We start from the raw sequence: 20,833 nt of genomic DNA on the forward strand, positions 1-20,833 counted from the left end.
TGTTATAATTGTTTGTACAGGCTACTATCTGTAAGATCTCGTGTAGGCTGGGGTCAAGCCAATACTGGGAATTTGACCGACTTCGTTATTCATTTCGAGTAATATTACGTTTTATTACACTCCGTGATTAATGATTCTAACTTGAATCGGCTTGACTATAAAATGTCTAAGCTTAAGCCGTGAGGTTCTGTGGCCCGACAATTTGAGGACGCAATTTGATCGTGTGTGCCGAGCTAACAGTGGCGGCTTTCTTTATGATCGTGTACGCTACCTGTTCGTAGGGGTGAACGACATCCACTTGAACAGTTATCAGACTATGTACTAGAATCCGCTTATTCGTTGTACTAAATGTTTGCTTTGAGTTGTTGTTTGGACAGTCACGTTATACGGCGTACCGGGCTACAAATACCTTGTGTGAAATTTGTTGACCCGCTGACTATTCACGATATTTTCGACTATGCTCTCCGCCGTTATCGAAATCCTTATGTGTGCTGCATGATGGTGATAGTATTTCGCGTGTGTCCGCTGTCGGTTGTGGTCACCGGCGAAACGCGCGACCCTTTGTGAATCGATTCGTTTTTTTGCCTGCCAGGAGTCGCCGTCTTTCTGGGCGTGACGTTCTTCATCATTTCGCTCAGTTTGGGATACAAACTGATCGAGGCCGTCGTGTTCTTGATCGGTATCATCGTGGCCAATGTACCCGAAGGCCTGATCGCCACCGTCACCGTGAGTAGTATTTTGCGTTATTTTTTCGGGTCGTATTGGCCTCGCCACAATGTGATTTGGTGAAGATAATCTAAATCATTGCGAATTCTTGATATGATAAACTTTGCAGCGAGGTCAAATCCTTGATGCTCGTAAATGTGGAGTGTTCGTGTTTGAGTTATTTGATTTTGGTTTTCCAATGACCAACCATGATCGATTTCACCACAGTTCGCAGACTGTTGTCTCTTTGGCTTGTGACCGTATTGCATCTAATTTGAATATAACAAGTCGAAACGATGTGGTTATGGGACTACTCCGTAGGGATGTACTGTAGCCAAGCTTGCTAAATTAAGTTCACCCGCTAACGATTGGGATAACGATATCGCGTACGCTAGGCATTCTCGGACACGGTCTATTGACTGTGGTTTTGGAAATTAGTTACAGGCCGCTACACTTGCGTTCGATGTGCATTGCGCGTAGATGCGAGCGTAAATACACTGTTTATGACCTGACGATGCCAATTGTCTTCTAAACTAGTCACCTCACTTCCTACTTAACTGGTCGTTGCTTTTTACTTACCACGCGTATAATATGGCTTGGTGCACAATGGCGTACGCTTTGATCAATTCATGAATGGTTACGTAACTTGATAGTTTCTGGCTACTACCGTACTCGCCCGTAATATCCACAATAGCTGGCCATTCCGAAAGTACTGTATATACGATTTTATACAATAACTCCTGATAGTATATACTGCATTGTAAAATAATGTCCTGTTCGCGATATTCAAGTTTCGCTTCGTATTCACTCACAAATGCTCCCCAACAGAGCTGCGTAAATCTTAACCTTAATAGCTGAAGAGATTAATGTACTCATTCCGTATTCAGGTATGTCTGACCCTGACCGCGAAGCGTATGGCTCGCAAGAACTGCCTCGTGAAGAACTTGGAAGCCGTCGAGACCCTCGGCTCCACCTCGACCATCTGCTCCGACAAAACGGGAACCCTGACCCAAAACAGAATGACAGTGGCCCACATGTGGTTCGACAACAACATCGTGCAAGCCGACACCACCGAAGACCAGTCCGGTACTGTGTGTGTTGTTTGAGGCTCTTCATCTGTAGGCTGATTTTCGATTTCGCGTATTGCAGGGGATAGCTACGACACGAAATCTGAGACTTGGATCGCCTTGTCGCGTATCGCTTGTCTCTGCAACCGTGCGTCCTTTTTGCCTAAGCAAGAAAACGTTCCAGTGCTGAAGAGAGATACTGCCGGTGCGTTCAGCTATGTATATGTGAAGCTATAATGCAGGGTTTGATAACCAAAATAATTTCTGGTCTTGTGAATTAGATTAGAATTAGAATTGTATCGCAAGCTATGGGTATTTGCCTTTTCGTTTTGCCAAGGACACACTGCAAGCAGAAGTGATATCCTTCTTAAAAATCTTGTTTCTTTTCTCGACATGAAACTCACAGCTACAGTTGAACAACCAAAAATTTCTCAGCTATTTCGAATTAGATTACAATTAGAATTATAACTGCACACTGCACAGCTTTTTTTCAAATTAGATTGGAACTGCTGAATTCAGAATTGGAAATTGAGTAAAATTCCGAATTGATTAGAATTAGAATTATAACTGCACAGCTGTTTTTCAAATTACATTGGAACTGCTGAATTCACAATTGGAAATTGAGTAAACTTCCGAATTACATTAGAATTATAACTACACAGCTTTTTTAAATTAGATTGGAATTGCTGAATTCATGGTTTGATATCGAGTAAAATTCCGAATTAGATTAGAATTAGAATTATAACTACACAGCTGTTTTTCAAATTAGATTCGAACTGCTGAATTCGTAATTATAAATTGTACACGTCTGGCATGCTATATCGCTCTGTTTCCGCGTTCAGGCGACGCCTCCGAATCCGCCTTGCTGAAATGCGTGGAGCTGTCCCTGGGCGACGTGGAAGAACGCCGTCTGCGTAACGCCAAAGTGGCCGAAATCCCGTTCAATTCCACCAACAAATATCAGGTACGCAGACGATGTAGTCTAGTCGAATTGCGGAGAACGCCCGCTGCGCTGTAGTAAAATCGCAAGTTCGGAAAACTCGCGTCATGCTAGACATGCATGAAATTCTGCTTGACATTGTGGATCAGCCTCGTATGAATCTGTGGTTCTCAACGTTAGATTTCAGCTAAAGTAGATGTGAATTAGAATTATAGCTATACGTACGGCTGTGTTTTGCGCAGGTCTCCATTCACGAGACGGAAGATCCCAATGACGACCGTTACTTGCTCGTAATGAAGGGAGCTCCGGAGCGTATCTTGGACAGGTGCAGTAAGATCATGAACAATGGCAAGATAGAAGATATGACAGCGGAATGGAAAGATAGCTTCAACAACTCCTACATGGAACTGGGCGGTCTCGGCGAGCGCGTCTTGGGTGTGTATAGTATGCCGCTCGTGAAATGTAGATGATTCCTGCGATAAGTTTACGACTGCAATTTTCGAATGCTTTATGCATTTCTCTCGAGCTGCGTTGTACCGAAAATGCCGCTGTCTCTGCGATGAAATATATGCCGTTACGCGCTGGTAACCTATTTACATAATATGTCCTACCGGTCGTGTTTACATCAATCGCGAATGTAGCAATGAGTTTTGCGGCGTTTCACGCTAATAGCTTTAGGCGACAATGGCGTAGCGAGGTATTAGCTTGAGTGTAAGGCACGCGTTGTTAAATGAGTGGTGATACGTTGGCTTGAGTCAACATGACGAATGCTATTTTGTAAATTTGGTACACGCCTTTACTTGCGTTGCTAAAAAATATGGCTGTTTCAAAATGGCATGAATTGCGAGTTGATTTTTATATTCGAAATACGATACCTTATGTACTTGAATAGTATATTATATTGATATCGAAATTAACCCGAATATTTTCGGTTGACACTCGTCGGGCGTAATCGTCAGCAACTAATGCATATTCAAATGTTGTACAACAACATTTGTATCGCCGAACACGGCACACCGGCATAAAAACTCGAATAATCCAGTCGAACAGATGGCTTCAGCTCAATATACTATTTTTAGCGTACCACGTCGAGGTGTATGGCTGCGTTGCGTACCAACATATCGAGAATAAACCCAAATTTTCTCCGATTGTCGGCCTGGAAATTTGGAAGCAAATGCGCCACTGAATATTTATTATTAACACACATTTGTAAGGCAAAACTTGATGTGGCGACAATTTTTCTTCCCTATAAAGCTGATCTAGGCGGGGTGCAACTGGGTGGAATGATGCATAAAGTATTTAACTGCATTCGATGAAGAGATTTCTCGCACCAGAAAAAGAATACATTAACATGCCACAGGCTGAGAACCCCTGTTACACGCGTATTCCTTCTGTTCCAAGGCACAAATTAGGTTGGCGGATTTTGATAAAAGTTTACTCCAAGGCACATACGTTTAGTGATTTTCAACACGCCTTGCGTGGCTGATAAAATGCGTTGCGATTTTCCTTTTATGTTGGCATTTACGCCGATTTGGAAATGCTATAGCAGATGTCTTCCGTAATGCGAATCGTAATGAATTAACGGTGCACTATATACTAATGGCTGTGTTTACGGTGATTTATAGGTTGCAGGTTGTAGGCTATGGCGTTATTACGGGCGTTGAAGTAGCGCGAACCTAATTGACGCTTTGAGCCGGCTTGTAAAAAGGTTACCGCAAAGTCACCTTGGCGAAGGATATCTCGGCCTTCGCCGGCGAAAATCGAATTATCATCCGATCGCCTGCGCGTTCAAGGTCGCTGTAAAGACTGCGGCCTTTTGTTACGTAGTAGCTATCGATCGTGCTGTGATATCAACTTTTAAAAATATGCGGGACACTTGGTTCGGGACTAGGAAATTTTTCAGCTTCATCAAAATTCGTTCAGAATTAGAATCACAGCTACACACAGTTCTTTCCAAATTAGCTTAGAATTAGACATCTTGAATTCGCAAAAACTGGAACAATGAATTCAATCATCAAATAGTTGGCCGAGCCTGGCTTCAAGCAACGTGGCTGCGATTTTGTCCGATTTTTTAAGGATAGCGGCTGGATTTGTTGTGTAAATTCGACATTTTTGCGTTGCGCCGACCCCCATTGTGGAATCCTGAGTTTGGCACACCTCGCCCGCAGTTGTAGCGAATAATTTTCGTTGTAGAGTTTCGCTAACCCTCCGCTTTTGTTAATGCATCCGCCCGAGCAGATAAAATACTCTGCGAGTCTGCATTGATCATGCGCAGGGCTCGTGATGTTGTGATCATCGGCGCGTGTCGTACAATCGCTTATTGTGACCTAACACCGGGCGTTATCAGCTATGCGCCTCTGCGTGAATGTAGATTGCTGACCACAGCTCAATGTCACGGCCTCCCTCCCTTTCATTGATACTTTGGAAACTGACGGCATCCCGCTGAGGCATTGACCTTGCCGGCGGCAAAGTCGTTTGGCAGTTTACGGCGTTTAGCGCACGATTGATCCTCTGGCGAGGGCATGAACTGTGAAGTGGAAATGAAAAATTAGCCGGTATTTATTTTTGCTGGCTGCAAAATCGCTGCTGATATGCTCGGGGTGTTTTCTCTTGTTTGGCTTGTAGCAATCGATGTTAGGCTTCGCGCGCCACGATTGAGAAGTTAATTACGCCCATTTGACGGTTTTAATAATGAAACCGTAACCTTTAGCTGATTAGATTTGAAAATGTGTATACCATGTTGATTTCATCACGTCATTCAATGCTAGAATGCATTTCTTAAAACTGGACAAATTTTTGGATGCGTCTCATAGACAGTTATCTGCGCACTGAAGGTATTTAAACATTCACAATCAAACCGATGCAATATATCCTATTGAAATAATCCCGAATACTTCCGGCTGACACTCGTCAGGGGTAATCAAAAACATTGTCTAACATACTAACGTTCTTTTCAATTCTCTGCTAGTTGCAGAAAATATTCGGGTGTATTTCAATATGATTTTATTATTCAAAGGTATGTCGCGGTTCTGTAGCTCTAAGAAACCAATGCAAAATACTATATTTCGTACTAAGCAGAATTACGTACCTTGAAATTAGCATCGTAACAATGCCGACAACAAGCTTTGAAGTATGTGTAATTGTGTGTGTGTACAATATTAGTAATGTTAAGATGACGTACGCAAAACAATTCAGCTCAATTTGTTATTAACAATTTCGTCATTTCAATACGCCACAAGACTGCGATACAATGAAGCAAAGCAAACTAATATGAGATTTGTAAGTTACTCAGAAAATAGCTTCGTTTACATAAACTGGGATTGGTCGACTGAATAATTTCTGATTGCAACACTGTCAATATGTTATATCTGAGTGACGTTCCAGTACATCAAATGGCATTGACCTTCACCGCATGTACGAACATGTTTTAGGTCGATATATACGCCGTCAGAAATTGATTGTCCACTCGAAATCGATGTTGTCTCAGCGTAATCCGCCCCGAGTGATTCACTCCTGCTTATGAATAGAGAATTGGCGGTGAAGTACATCCCTGTCCGTTTTGAGTTGTGTTGGATAATCCCCTTCTGACTTCAGGCTGGATTGCACCCCGGTTGAACTGTAATGATTTGTTGCGGATCGGATTGATGATATATTCGCTTTATTTTGATCTTGCTGTTGCCGCGTGCGTCGGCGACTAATTTACATCGCTTTTTTTCGTGTAGCGATACATAATTTGCATCCGAAGCACATCGAATTTCGGTGCTTGAGACTGAGAGCGCGTTATCGCCGTGTATATGCGCCCGTGTGACCCATTGCGGTTGAGTGCTGCTGTGAGCTGGTGATTGAGCGGTCGGCTTTACCAGGAAGTTGATATCGCGCATATGTAATAAAACGATGCGGATGATATGATAATATAAGGAATGCGTAACGTTACTCAAGTTTCATTACCGGAGATTGGTCTGCCGCAGCAGGGAATTTGATAGCTCGCGATCAAATTGGTATGGTGCGATTGATTTCGGGGTGAAATATCTATTTGATTAAAATGTTGGGTTGGCTAAAAAAAAGTTGCACACCAAATTTGGCTCAATTCTGACTAATAGATATGAAGCTACGGGAGCTTGAAAATTTTGAATTTAATAAATAAATATCTAAATAAAAGTTCAAATTTTATCGTCAACCCCATGATTCGAATATTCGTCTATTCCCGTCATTTCGGGCTTGCTGAAAAGACCAGATGTACTTTTTGAGAGTACTCGAGTACTTTTCAAAGCTTTCACTTTGTGCTTCTACTCGGAGCAGTTTTTACACGCGTTAAAGATCGCTACAGTACCTCTGTACTATTGGGTGCCGAAATTTTTGTTGTTGCAAGAAATTCACAAATATTACATGAATAGTAAAGGATGGCTCTGGTGCCGTCGCGAGCACGTACTCTGAGAACCCCTGTTCAAGAGGCAAGGTGTCTGGGCGCTGATTGCTGTGATCGCTTTGTTGATTCAGTTAGAATCTCAGTTGCTTATGTATGTATGTGCGACGTGCGTGGACGTGCATGTATCAGTTCCGTTTAGTTTATTGTAGCTTAATTCTAGTTGATAAGGTATAAAGCCATCAAGCAGATTTGTCTATGGTTTCCCCGCTCGATTCAACAGTGCAATATAGGCAAAAACTCTCAGTATTTAAGTCTACGATGTACGTGAATCCACGGATTGACATTTAAAATCCCACTGCAGCCCTTAACGGCTCCTGTTCTTTGCAGGATTCTGTCACGAGTACCTTCCCACCGACAAGTTCCCGCCTGGCTTCAACTTCAACACCGACGATGTCAATTTCCCCCTGGAAGACCTCACCTTCGTAGGCCTCATGTCCATGATCGACCCTCCTCGTGCCGCCGTACCGGACGCCGTAGGAAAATGCCGAAGCGCCGGCATCAAGGTTGGCTATTCGCGGCTTTCGTGTCCTTTGGGAATTGGCTTGTAATTACGTTTGCTTGGTAGGTTATTATGGTTACTGGTGATCACCCGATTACGGCGAAGGCTATCGCGAAAGGCGTGGGGATTATTTCGGAAGGCAACGATACAGTGGAAGACATCGCGGAACGGTTAAATATCCCTGTCGACGAGGTTAACAAGAGGTGCGTTAGTCTGGTTTCTGATAACTGTCCGTCCCAAGCTAGTTTTGAACTAATGACTAATGAACTAGTTTTGCCTAAAAACGGAAATCTTAGAGCGGAGATGGCAAAGTTGGATTAGCAATAAAGTCGATTGTCGCGTTCGTCAGGATTTATCAACCCAGGATTAAGGAAACCGGTTGATCGCAGCGCATAAAGTTAGCGCTAATCTCATGATTTAACAAACCGCAACTAGTTAATCTCATGATTTAACAAACCGCAACTAGTTATCTATTGAAACTGCGTACCATTCCTACGCACAGATATTTTCCGATAATGACCGCGTCGATCGTCCCCTAGGTAATGGCTCCACTAAACAATCAACGAATTATGCGCCCACCATTGCAGAAGAATATCAACATTCTGCAATCCGTTTCTTAGCTGTACCGTACCAATTGAACACGACTTTCATTCCGCGATGATGATATTTATACCTATTACCTATTACAGTTGCAGTATCGTTATAAGCAGCACGCTTTTTCAGTACATATTGACAACTGACAGCCAATACACCGCGTGTTCGCATTATGATGCAACAGATAACGCCACTTGATTGAAAACTCGGGGCACCTCGACTAACCATCGCGCCTAACCTTTTTCAACTGGATGCGTCGCGATTAGCAGTATTTATTCACATGATTAGCATTCTTCCGGATCAGCTAACCGAGCTAACTTTATTATCTTCGCCCTTGAAGTGTAACTAAACTAATATCGTTTCGCCGATAATATCGAGTCGATACTTTGAAGGAATTATCGGTGTCGGCCATTGGGGGCGACAAAATATCGGCATCTTTAGTGACGCCATAACAGGGTGGCAGGAATTAAGAAAACTATAATCCTTTGCCGCTAGATGTAGCCTTTCTAATTGGTATCGTATTCGGGTATCACGACGGCTGTAAAGCTGTTGAAATGAGTGCGCTGAAGTTTGAGAAAGCGCCCGTTGAGGGAGAATGTCGCCTGAGTATACTCAAGTCGATGTGAAAGTAACTTGGTCAATTTAGATTCAGTTATAAGTAGTTGGTTTCAAGCGTTGTCAAAATTACTGGGAAATGAAAGTTGTGAAAGGCGCTCGGCTTCATAGTTTCGAAAACCGGAAATAAATTAGAATTGTAGATAAGCGGTATTTTCCAAGTCGGCTGAATTCGCACAAGCTAAAAGCATTTGACAAATCGGCATTGTGACGTGACCCCGTTCGAATTGGCAGAGACGCGAAGGCCTGCGTGGTGCACGGCTCGCAGCTGCGCGACATTTCCGAGGCTGATCTCGACGACATCCTCAAGCACCATACCGAGATTGTGTTCGCCAGGACCTCGCCGCAGCAGAAGCTCATCATCGTAGAGGGATGCCAGAGATTGGTGGGTCGCGTGACAGGATTTTCTAGGCTTGGATGATTGAAATATATCAACTTCTAGTCCTAGTGTGATATGGTGCAGTCCCGCTATTCGCGTTAACGGGTGCGTGCTGCGTATTGCTCATCGTGTGTTTAAAGTGAACTTGGGTATTCAGGGCAATATCACAACCAACGCAATGTTATAGTTTCTACAATTACCCGATCGCCTTGCGATGTTACACTTTCGATTAACAATTGCAGATTTTGTGTCATACACTACGGACGGTCCTATACTTTAAGCCTCAACTTATCGGACGTATTGTGCGATAAATTGAATTTCTATACACAAGGCAATAACACAACTCTACACTGTATTCTTTTCTGAGACCATTTCAGTGTGGTGCAGTTTGGTTGTAATAAGGTGCAGGTTTTGTGGGATATCCTGCCGCCCTACTAGTCAGAGTTGGTTAAGCTCTTCCAAATTAGATTGCAGTTAGGATTATTGCTAAAGAGCATTTTCCGAGTTAGATTAGAATTGGAATTACTGAAAACTTGAACGCGAAAACTTGGGTGGTCATTGAATGAATGCAAGTAGATATCAAATCATAGTTTTTTTCTCATCGGCACGAGAACAGCAAATGTCTCTGCGGCAATTGCCCCGTTTCGCACTACACAATTCTCCTGTTGCAGTTTCAGGAAAACCCGAAATTCGTGAAGAATTAATAATTAAAGATAGAAACATCTCACAAATTAGATTAGAATTAGTATAATTAGTCATATTATACAACTAGAATTATCTAATTGTCCAAGTCTGCTGGTATCCGCCTTAACGAAGTTAATCAGAATTCGTATGCACAAGGCAGTACCACAATGATACATTGTATTAACAGGGCGCTATTGTGGCCGTAACCGGCGACGGTGTCAACGATTCTCCCGCTCTGAAACGTGCCGACATCGGCGTGGCCATGGGTATCGCCGGTAGCGACGTGTCCAAACAAGCCGCCGACATGATTCTGCTCGACGACAACTTCGCCTCCATCGTGACAGGCGTGGAAGAAGGTGATTGTTTTTGGTACTTTTCGCGTGCTTTTTGGCTAATTGGTCCGCGCGTTTGCAGGCCGTTTGATTTTCGACAACTTGAAGAAGTCTATCGCGTACACGTTGACCTCCAACATTCCCGAGATCAGTCCCTTCTTGTTCTTCATCCTGCTCAACATACCGCTGCCTCTGGGAACTATCACCATCCTCTGTATCGATTTGGGAACGGACTTGGTGAGTTTAAAACCAAAGAACGTGTTTTTTCTAGGTTCGAGGACATAAAGGGGTTGTTGTTTTCCCAATAGATTCGCTGCTACAGGTTGGAATTGAGCCAAATTTTGGCGTGCAGCGTTCTATTAGCCAACCAACAAGTTTTATCGAATAGGCAGTGAAATTTGAAGAAAAAAATTATCTTTCAATCAATGATAACCATAGTGGGCATATGAACAATGAACATTAAACATGCGACACAGTAGCCTGCGACATTTCAGCATGCAAAATGCATGCGATATTTTGAACTGTGATATTTTTACATGTGGTTTTAAGGTTAGGGTTATGGTAGGTTTAGGACGTAAAAGCATCTGAAGGGGGACGCGAAGCCGCGGTCGACCGAAAATTGTTTGGCGCTCGGCGCGATTTATCTCCGGCTCATCTCTATTTCTCTGTGTATAGTCCGAATTTCATATTTGAGAATTCTCTCAACAGTCATAACCTTCCGTGCCAGCAAACTCTCCGTTGCGATTGCTAGCGTTCTGGTTGCGTTTTGTGATATAACGGTAACGGGGGTGCTTAATATTTCACTAACATAAAGGGGGCGTGTCTAAAAATGTTTGAGAGCCACTGGTTTAGGGTTAGTTTTGTGTCGGTAATAGAGTACTTGGTTTGATGTTAGGTATAGTTTAGGTTGTAACAAAGTAGTTGAGGTTTAAGGTTTAGTTTTGCGGTCATTCACTTCTAGGGCTACTCGACCTACAATGCTTACTTGTTACTTCGAAATCGCTACTTCTACTGTAATCGATTGGAAACTGATGACGTTTCAGGAATTATGTAGAACTAGGCTTGAAATACTTAGTTTCTTTACTTACTCGTCAATTCTATTCGGATGCCAACGATGACTATTTTAATGACCTTTGGTTAGAGAAGTTCTAGTATCGCGTTGTCGAGGGCCCTGTTCCATTGCGTCGCGTTATCATATGTTGGCAGTCGTAGTTCCTGGGGCGCTGCCGTGCTTAAGGTATTTGGGTGCATTTAAGTAAGACTCTCGTCACGGTGTTGACGAGATTGCTAGGGAAACGTGACTGGCCTCGCCGTTTGTAGTTGCTGCATCAGCTCGTAAGCTTCGGGGTTTTCGGCGGCTTCATTGCGGTTTCTGGCTTTAGAGAATGTGATAAACTCGCCGTAATCCGCGACCTTCATACAGAGAGATATTTAATGTGCGCTAGATGCGCGATCGTCCCCATAGATACGATTGTAGCGCATCACATTATCGGCGGTCGCTGCTGCGAAACAATGGACTCGAAAGCGTTCAAGTTTTATTCTGAAAGGCTGAACGCGTTAAATGCCGGGGATCCTCTCCGTCTTTTTAGCTTGACTGGTAAAATTTCGAATCAAATTTTGCGTACCAACCGACGACTATGACGACAAACGTATTCCTCACAAAATATTTGAAATGTGCGAAAATTCAATTGAATAACAAATTTGCTACGTGTTATGCGAGATTCTATCAAGTTTCTGATAGGCGAAGTCGTGCTTCGGGTTCACTAACTCGATTTTGATCGCGCGAACTGCGACTTTGCTGTTTGCTGGACTCTGTTATATGCTCTCAAATGACGCTAAATTGAGCTGTCGAAATTCAACGAATGATGTTTAAAAGTCATCTTAGCTTTCACGTATAACTGATCTTAATAAATTTCGTGCTACGTTTTAATAGTTTTGGTACAACATTTGCAGCGTCGAGACGCAAGTCAAGTTCATTGTGGACCACGAACTCCATGTCACGACTCTACATAGGAAAACCTGTTGTTTCTTTTCTCCAATTAATGGACATTGGAGAAGCGTCCAACTTTCCGCGTTTTACAATTGAGATATAAAATTGTTATCCATTTGGCGGGCCGGCGATTGAAAACCTAGTATTTAGACGAAGCGCGCAATTTGTAATGTGACCGTGTATATTTCTTGTGCCCTTAGACACATAAATACAGGTCTGTCGCTTAAATCGTTTAAAGCAGTGATTATTTACCTCTACTAGCCTGGCGTTAGACTAATCTGCTAGCCTTCAGCATCACTACGGGATTCTGGGGGACAAAAGGAACTGTGCAAGTGTACATCAGCAACGGTGTTAGAAGGACAAAACCATTTAAACCTAATTCGCGCACAAAACAAAAAGAGGGTGATGAATATTTACCGCAGAGCAGCGCGACTTCTGATCAAGTCGAGTGTGGGTTTTGACCTCTAGCGAACCCCTCCCGTGCACCCCATTTGAGGAGCACCGTCGTAGATTGTTGTCGCGCACCGTAAACGCGCGCCGTTTTCTTGAGTTTGCGATATTGCGTCCGGTCGAAACGCGAGCAAATACGACCCTACACTGATAACAACGCCCTTTGCGCAAATAAACTCGGGCGGTTCACATACAATATTCCCGGTCCCGGCTGTAGAGTCGGAAATTGCGCGTTGCGCAATCGTTTGTCTTTTGCTTCTGTGCCGGCATGCGTGCGGCCGGCGTGCCTATTTTATGGTAGGCCTGAGAAAAATCGTAAAGCTAGACGGACCGTAATCCCGAACTTCCCTCAAACCCTAACACGTAACCTGACTACATGAATACATATGTTATGTACCAAAACCCTACTGCCGAATTCACAAAATTCCGTATATCGCAATCCACCCTCATATCCATTGAAACATTCATTTTCGGTATATATTAATGCAATTGTAATAACCAGTTACAGTATAAATTTAGTTATTCCAGTTCTAATGTCTAACTTACCAAGTGCCGTATTCATTGGTAGGCCTATTTACTATATCCGCGAGGCTAACGTGCAGATGTCGCCGTTTTCAGCTGCCCGCGATCTCGCTGGCTTACGAACGCGCCGAAAACGACATCATGAAGCGTCAGCCTCGTGACCCCCTCCAGGACCGGTTGGTGAACGAGCGACTCATCTCTATGGCTTACGGACAGATCGGTAGGTAGAGCTTTGCCTGCGATTTGATGTGATGTTATACGGGTGCTGCGTTCTTGTTGATGGCTTCAGGATCGATGCGTTTGGATATTAATATATTGATTTGCGTTGGCTCTATTAACGACACTGGTGCGGTTTCAAAAATAGAGCAAGCAATAGCATTAGAAATCTCGCTTTTTATTGAACGCCCACTTGCAAATGAATACAACTCGCACTGTTTGAGATGCGAATTTGAACCCTTGGCACTTACCTGTAATCCGACGCAGGTATGCTGCAGGCCCTGGCTGGTTTTGTGAACTACTTCGTCATCATGATGATGAACGGGTTCCTGCCTGGGAAACTGCTCGGGCTGCGTCTCTATTGGGACGACCGTACTAACGGCCAACTGGAAGACTCTTACGGTCAGGAATGGGTAAGGCGGTGCGCCGCGAAATGGGGAAAAACGCGACCGCCACGCGCGCGCGCGTTCTCGGGCTGTTTTAGTGTCAACAATCTTCATTGTTCAGCTGCGCCATCAATAGCATACATTATAAAATTCTGTGCGGATGAGCAAGGTGTAGACCAGGGGTTCTTGAACGATTTTGACCGTGGGCCCCCACGAGTTTTTCATGTGGTCGACCCTAGAAGAGGGTCATCAGCTCATCACTCATCGTCATCACTAGGACGATTATAGAAAATTTTATCAAAATTGTTACAATGTCAAAATTCTTAATTTTTGGAGAATTTTTTTCATTTTCCTGGTTAATAACTAATCGCCTCAGTCATCAATTTTAGGGTGTAAGATGGCTGAAAAGCTACCTAATGATTACAAAAAATGTTCATGAAGCCGTCTTTTCAGGCTATTTGATGCTGGAAAGCTATATAATGACTAAAAACAGGTCATAACTCTAGCCTGAATCTCTATTTTAGGCTGTCTGAGTCCGAAAACATGAACATTATGACCAAAAACAGGTCAATTTCAGCCCCCTCTCGTGGGCTTATTACCGGAAGGACAATCGTAATGATGTATTCCAGCATTGCCTTTTCAAGGACTCCAGTTTGAGAACCTCTGGTATATACAGAAGGCTCGATGTAACGGTATCACGCAAGCCAGGAGCGTTTTACTTATTGCAGAGAAGCAGTTTATATATAATGCTCTCCACCCCCCCGTTGTCGCAGGCATGATCCAAGCCCTCGTGGGCTTCATCAATTACTTTATCATAATGGCCACCAACGGATGGTACCCGGGCCGGCTGATCAATATTCGCCTGTTCTGGGACGATCGCATGAACAGCCAAGAGATGGACTCCTTCGGACAGGAATGGGTCCGTTCGCGTGTGACGAGACTTGTGCGGTGCTCGAAATCAGAGAGACATTGCCGCTCCCGGCTTATAATTGTGTGGTTTCGAGTGGTGTGTTCGTGTTGAAATGAGCCAGAATGTTTTACGCTGACGCTCGTCAGGGGTAGTCGTCAGTGACAAATAGAGAATTGGAATGACATTGCATACATATTGTAATTATCTATCTTCGCGGGGGAATCATAGTAGCTCGTGTCCGTATACACATTTTGAAAAAATGAACTTAAGTTTTCGTTCTTGGCCTTTATTAACTCTGAAACAATGAGATGAACGAAAACACAATCCAGATATTCCAGAAAAATTAAAAATTTTACAAAATCCTGATTTTTTCCAAGTTTGATAACATTCATCTCAAAATTTGGAAAATAGGCACAGGCTACTTTGATTGCATCATGACGATATATTGAACAGTCATGTACTGTGTGTGTGTATTGTATAAGAAATTGTGTGTGCAATGTTTTTCCATTCTCTACTAGTTGCTGACGATTACCCCTGCCTGTTGTCATCCGAAAATATTTCGGTTTATTTCAATATGAATATACTATTCAATTGTATGGCGAAGTTCTGTATCTCCAAGAGACTCCGCGTGGTTTTGTTCTGAGTGACCTAATTTATCTTCGGCTTGGCGAGAAGTTAGGGTCAGCGTACAGGCTTACGCGCGCGTGCGGCGGCGGCTCTTCCCTGTTTTGCGGTGCTGTGTAGTTTGCCTTGCGTGCTTCTAACTCTATTTGCTCCCGCGCGATACACGCCACAGACTTACAAACAGCGCAAGATCATCGAGTACACCTGTCACACCGCGTTCTTCACCTCGATCGTGGTCGTGCAGTGGGCTGATTTGCTGATTTGCAAGACTCGCCGTCTCTCTATCTTCCAACAGGGAATGAGGTTAGTTTGAGTTTGTGTATTTCTCGTGTATGTCGATGTTACGACGGGTTTTTCCGGGAAATTAGCGGTCGTCCAGCTGGCCTGTGTTTTACTGCGTTGCGTTGCCTGTTTTCCGTGTTTTATTGCCTGTTTTGAGGCTGATAAGTTGTTTCGACGGCGTGTATTCGCTCTGTGTAATAGTATATATATATAGGTAGATGCGCAACACGTCACTCACGGTTCAATGCGCAGAGATGGGTACTGCTGAGCTAGCTAAAAGCAGCATAATTGGCAGTACTATCGCTGGCGACCCAAAAGCGTCGAAATTTGATATGTTTGGTCTTGGTGGAAAGCTAGTGACGCGCTGATTCCGAAATACAAATAAAAGTCTCGTCAGGGCAATGTAGCCACTCCAAAATAGCCGTCAAATGCCGATTGTTCTGAATGAGTGCTCCGCAGAACAATGCCAATATTCAGACGATTGACGACTATTTTTAGGGTGGTTCCATTGCCCTGACAATATCTTATTTTTATTTTCGGAATCAGTGCGACAATAGCTTTCGATTAAGACCAGACACATCAAATTTGGACGCTTGGGTCATCAGCTACAGGACTCCCAATTACGCTGCTTTTAGCCGGCTCAGCAGTACGCCTCTTTGCTCATTCAACCGCGTGTCACGTGTTGCGCATCCATCCGTAGGCCAGTAATCTGTAGCGACAGTGTCCAACATACTGCCGACACGCTCAGACGACTTGAAAATTTTCACCTATGTTTTGAATTCTATTATAATTAGAATTGGTGCTAAACGTTTCAAATTAGAATTGATGCTAAACGTTTCAAATTAGAGTAGAATTTAAATTATAAGTATGTGCATGTACAGTAGGGTTGTTCAAAAAAAACTTTTTTTTCCAAATCTCACTCGCCTACTGACTAAATCGTCAGGTTGTCCAAGAAAACGATGCACACCAAATTTGACTCAATTCCAACCAGTCAAGGCCGTGCAATCTTGAATTGAAATTTTTAATTTATTAAAACAAATTAAAAAAAAAATTTCTCAAATTTTTCTGTCAACCCCATGAAATTGTTGAGCTGTCTTCAAAGACGATGCAAAACAAATTTGAGCCAATTCCGACTTGTAGAAGCGGAGCTATTTGAGTTTTTCGTTGATAATCCCCGGATCAAGGATAATCCGACAAATATCAACGAAAAACGCGAATAACTCCGCTTCTACTGGTCGGGATTGACTCAAATTTGTATTGCATTGTCTTTGAAGACAGCTCAACAATTTCATGGGGTTGACAGAAAAATTTGAGAAATTTTTTTTAATAAATTAAAAATTTCAATTCAAGATTGCACGGCTTTGACTGGTTGGAATTGCGTCAAATTTGGTGTGCATCGTTTTCTTGGACAACCTGACGATTTAGTCAGTAGGCGAGTGAGATTTGGAAAAAAAAGTTTTTTTTGAACAACCCTAATGTACAGTCTTTTCCCAAATTAGATTAGAATTAGAATTACTGCATTCGCGAAAACTCATTGAACATTGAAGGAAGTTGAGTTCGTATCGAATCACTCAAGTCACAGCTCATTCTATCAAGTATGAGCAAATGTCTGTAGAGCAATCTTGGTTCGTTTCGCACTATACAGTATACAGTTCTGTAGCATTTTCACGGGAACCATCACGTCGGTAATATCGAACTTATAGTAACAATTTGCTAATGATGCTTCGTTAATGTCGAAGTTATACGACGTGCAGCCGTATTCACGACGTGTAACTACCATAATATCGAACGAAGAGTAACAATTTGTTACTGCTGCTTCGTTAATGTGGAAGTTTGTAGCAGTTGAGTTATGGACATTGCCAGGATGTTATTGGTGATGTATTTCGGAGAATTTCCGCACATTCATAATTTCACGCGCAGACTGTAGCATGCCTTGGTTGTTGTCATACTGGGATATGCTTTGAAAACGTTTGAGAGACTATGAAAACGCGATACAATAATAAACGATAGTCATCGTGCGACTTCGTAACCCCAATTGAACCCTAACTACAACACACGAGCTCGTGTCTCTACCGACCTCTAAAACGTATATTCCGTCAATTTCACAGCGGTAATGCTACATAAATCTCCCGAATATAGCAGTCGATATGTTAGTTACTACATATAGACAGTGACCACCATTGTACCGTATGGTTCTCAACGGATCAGTCACTCAAGCTTGATTGCGTATCGACCGACAGCGGAAAACGCGCGCTTTGTAGATTCCGGACTCGTGTAACGGCAGATAATTACGACGCGAATCGATACTGTGGAGCCAGTCTTTCTCACTGACCGCTGAGATAGTGGGTGTTCCGGTGTTGTCGATACGCGGCTTCATACATAGTAGACACGCTTGTATAAATTCTGGATTCTTTTTCGGCCGGGTAACACGAAAATGAAACTAATGTGACGGAGGTTAACTGCCTGGTGTAAAAAGCTACGGGAAAGGTGTTTGAGATGATGGATATGTATCTACGATTTTTGGAGTTTCGTGCCTGCAATCAGCCGTGTAGTTTAGAACGGGAAAAGCAGTCTGACCTTTAGAGGTGGTCAGCGTAGTCACCGTTGGTACTGAAGTAGAACTGATCCCGTAAATCGCAAAATGCATATCTGTTACCAACGCAAAATTGCTGCTAACACCTAAACGATTGCAATTTTTGTAATTATATTTAGATACCGTGATTTATGAGCTATCTCGCCCACTTGATATGACAATTTTACTCAATGAATAACGAAAATATAGCCCAAAACTACTTCCTACAAAATTTAAATGAACAATGTCAAATAGACGGGGAAGTGGTCGGTAAAACTAACCACTCAAGTACTGCACACCAGGTAAATCCCACTTGAATCCCCGACAAACTTAACAGTTCCTGGCAACTTGTAACGACCATCTGATCCTGTAATTAATTTGAATGCGTAAAATCTGTGCGGCGTGCCGGTTGCTTCTCTCGAACGGGAGAACGCGTCTTATCGGACGGTGCCGCTTAGAAGGGTTTTACGGTGTTGTTGGAAAATAGGTCCAAATCCAATTAAAATTCCTGTGGCAGAGAAAGAATGAGAAAATTGCCTGATTCCATATAACGCATTACACATCTAATACATCAATATAGAACAGGGGTGGGCAAACTTTTGAGCTCGCGGGCCGCATTCTACATCTGAATCCATTCGCGGGCCGCACTATATCAAATTGGGATTATAAACCAAAATGCAATATTGGTATTTGATTATAGTTAGGACATGGAGATAATATCTATGCTTATTTAAAACAAATCAAACATTGCTACGACGATATCGTACAATGGCGAGATTTCATAGGCTGTTCGACCTCAATGACAAATTTGTCAAAACTATAGAGGTGAAGGTCGGTTGTCCCGATTCTTAGAACAGGATTGAAATTTAAATCTGTGAGCAGCGATCTGTTCATAGATTTACTAATTCCACTTTTGGTTCAGTTCCAGGACACACAATGCTGACAGCACCATGACCATGTTAGATTTAAACACGCTTCTACTATTTGTAGATAAAATATAACTACAGTAAATCTACGCACAGAACGAATATATAAGCACATCACTAAAATAGGTAAAACTGGAGTGACCAATCTGAAATCACACTCGTGATCCAAATTATGTCAATCTCGTTTAGGAATTCTGTCATTTTTAGCAGTTGAAACATTTCAAAATGCGTAGGCCTTGAGATGGTCGCGTAAGAAATTAAACATAAAATAATATAGGAAGTTTTTACCTTAGAGTAGTGGTTCTCAAACTTTTTAAGACACGCCCCCCTTGTGATGGTGAAGGATTTCGCGCCCCCCTTATCGTCATATCACAAAACGTAACCAGGATGCTAGCAAACCTAACGGATAGTTTGATGGCATGAAAGGTTACGATTGTGGATGAGAGATTTTTAGATATTAAATTCAGACAAAATACAGATCAACAATTAGGAATTGAGTGTAAATTGCGCGGACCGCAATTTTTTTTTCATTCGAGCTCAGCTTCGGCCCCCTTCAGACGATTTCACGCCCTCAAGGGAGACGCGCCGCCCAGTTTGAGAACCACTGCCTTAGAATTATCATGGTGAAATATATACTAAGAAAAAAGTTTAATTAGTCCCTGCATTAATTCGATATTTAGTTCGCATTTTAACTATATTTCTAATAAGTTTCTTTAGACTCTCGCGGGCCGCACAGAACGGTGCTGCGGGCCGCATGCGGCCCGCGGGCCGTAGTTTGCCCACCCCTGATATAGAATACTGTTGCACAATATGAACTGTGCCTTAACAACAGTGTTATAAGAACTGGGATATTGAAACATGATTTACACACAAAACACAGATTATGATGAATATTTTCTACAAATCAATGCGACTTCATCTGCAGGAGTCTTGGCCTCCAACGAACCCCTGGCCATTAGCTGATATTTCGAGTGAAAATCTTGCTTTCTCGTTACCAGCAACAAAGTGCTGATCGCCGGCCTGTTCGAGGAGACCCTGCTGGCCACCTTCCTGTCCTACTGCCCTGGCATGGACGTGGCGCTGCGCATGTACCCGCTGGAGTGGATCTGGTGGATCGTGCCCATGCCGTTTTCGCTAATTATCTGGATCTACGACGAACTGCGTCGGTATCTCATCAGAAAAAGTCCCGGAGGTGCGTGTGATTTTTGTCCTGTCAGTCTGTAGGAGGGTGAAGGTTTTCGCACTGTTTTGGCGAGGGAATTATGATGTTACTGAATTCGTGAGCAATGGCCTTGTAGGGTATATTGCTCTGCGCGTTCTCGTGTCACTGTAGCGTTAGCTTTGGAGTATTTGGTTGTACTAAGGTAGCAATGTTAGATGTAATTTGGCAGTTTTGCCTAAGACACAGCTAATGTGTTAAATGTTAGTAACTCCGTGTAATAATCTGTGTAGTTTAGAAGGGTAAGACTAAGAAGTGTAAGTCTAGAATCAACTAGAATGCTGATTATTATGATTAATATTATTATGTATAGAGACTTTTTGTGGTACAGAACTTAAATATACATTTATTAATATATTCATAACGTAAATGTATTGAAACCCGAAGCTTTTCCAGCTGACACTTTGAATCTCACTACATTACATGCATGGTGCCTGAATATGTTACTAGAAGGTACATTAGTATGTGTTTAACATTGTGTGCTTATTTTTTCAC

General features: G+C 42.8%; 2 protein-coding genes across 6 annotated transcripts in view; both read left to right on the top strand.

Annotated features, from left to right (window-relative positions):
• Nucleotides 1–20,833, top strand: part of LOC145449501 (sodium/potassium-transporting ATPase subunit alpha-3-like) — a 43,203-nt gene that overhangs the window by 17,296 nt on the left and 5,074 nt on the right. For 4 of the 5 annotated variants that reach the window (XM_080327885.1, XM_080327881.1, XM_080327882.1 and 1 more), the window contains 14 exons: nucleotides 593–726; nucleotides 1,593–1,791; nucleotides 1,855–1,977; nucleotides 2,615–2,736; nucleotides 2,955–3,147; nucleotides 7,466–7,641; nucleotides 7,704–7,840; nucleotides 9,081–9,231; nucleotides 10,097–10,265; nucleotides 10,324–10,478; nucleotides 13,300–13,423; nucleotides 13,687–13,832; nucleotides 15,512–15,642; nucleotides 20,118–20,311. In XM_080327885.1, coding sequence (XP_080184011.1) covers nucleotides 593–726; nucleotides 1,593–1,791; nucleotides 1,855–1,977; nucleotides 2,615–2,736; nucleotides 2,955–3,147; nucleotides 7,466–7,641; nucleotides 7,704–7,840; nucleotides 9,081–9,231; nucleotides 10,097–10,265; nucleotides 10,324–10,478; nucleotides 13,300–13,423; nucleotides 13,687–13,832; nucleotides 15,512–15,642; nucleotides 20,118–20,311 — 2,154 coding nt within the window. Of the gene's footprint in view, nucleotides 1–592; nucleotides 727–1,592; nucleotides 1,792–1,854; nucleotides 1,978–2,614; nucleotides 2,737–2,954; nucleotides 3,148–7,465; nucleotides 7,642–7,703; nucleotides 7,841–9,080; nucleotides 9,232–10,096; nucleotides 10,266–10,323; nucleotides 10,479–13,299; nucleotides 13,424–13,686; nucleotides 13,833–14,578; nucleotides 14,725–15,511; nucleotides 15,643–20,117; nucleotides 20,312–20,833 lie in introns of all 5 variants that reach the window. The other variant, XM_080327884.1, reaches the window with a different exon arrangement.
• LOC145449520 (tRNA (cytosine(72)-C(5))-methyltransferase NSUN6-like) overlaps nucleotides 20,318–20,833 on the top strand; it is a 264,578-nt gene continuing 264,062 nt past the window's right edge. Inside the window, exon 1 of the mRNA XM_080327909.1 lies at nucleotides 20,318–20,483. The gene's annotated coding sequence lies outside the window, so the exon portion shown is untranslated. The remainder of the gene's footprint in view (nucleotides 20,484–20,833) is intronic.

This window comes from Botryllus schlosseri, chromosome 11 (genome assembly GCF_051294905.1).
Source record: "Botryllus schlosseri isolate E-star chromosome 11, Bs_hap1, whole genome shotgun sequence".
Lineage (NCBI taxonomy): Eukaryota > Metazoa > Chordata > Ascidiacea > Stolidobranchia > Styelidae > Botryllus > Botryllus schlosseri.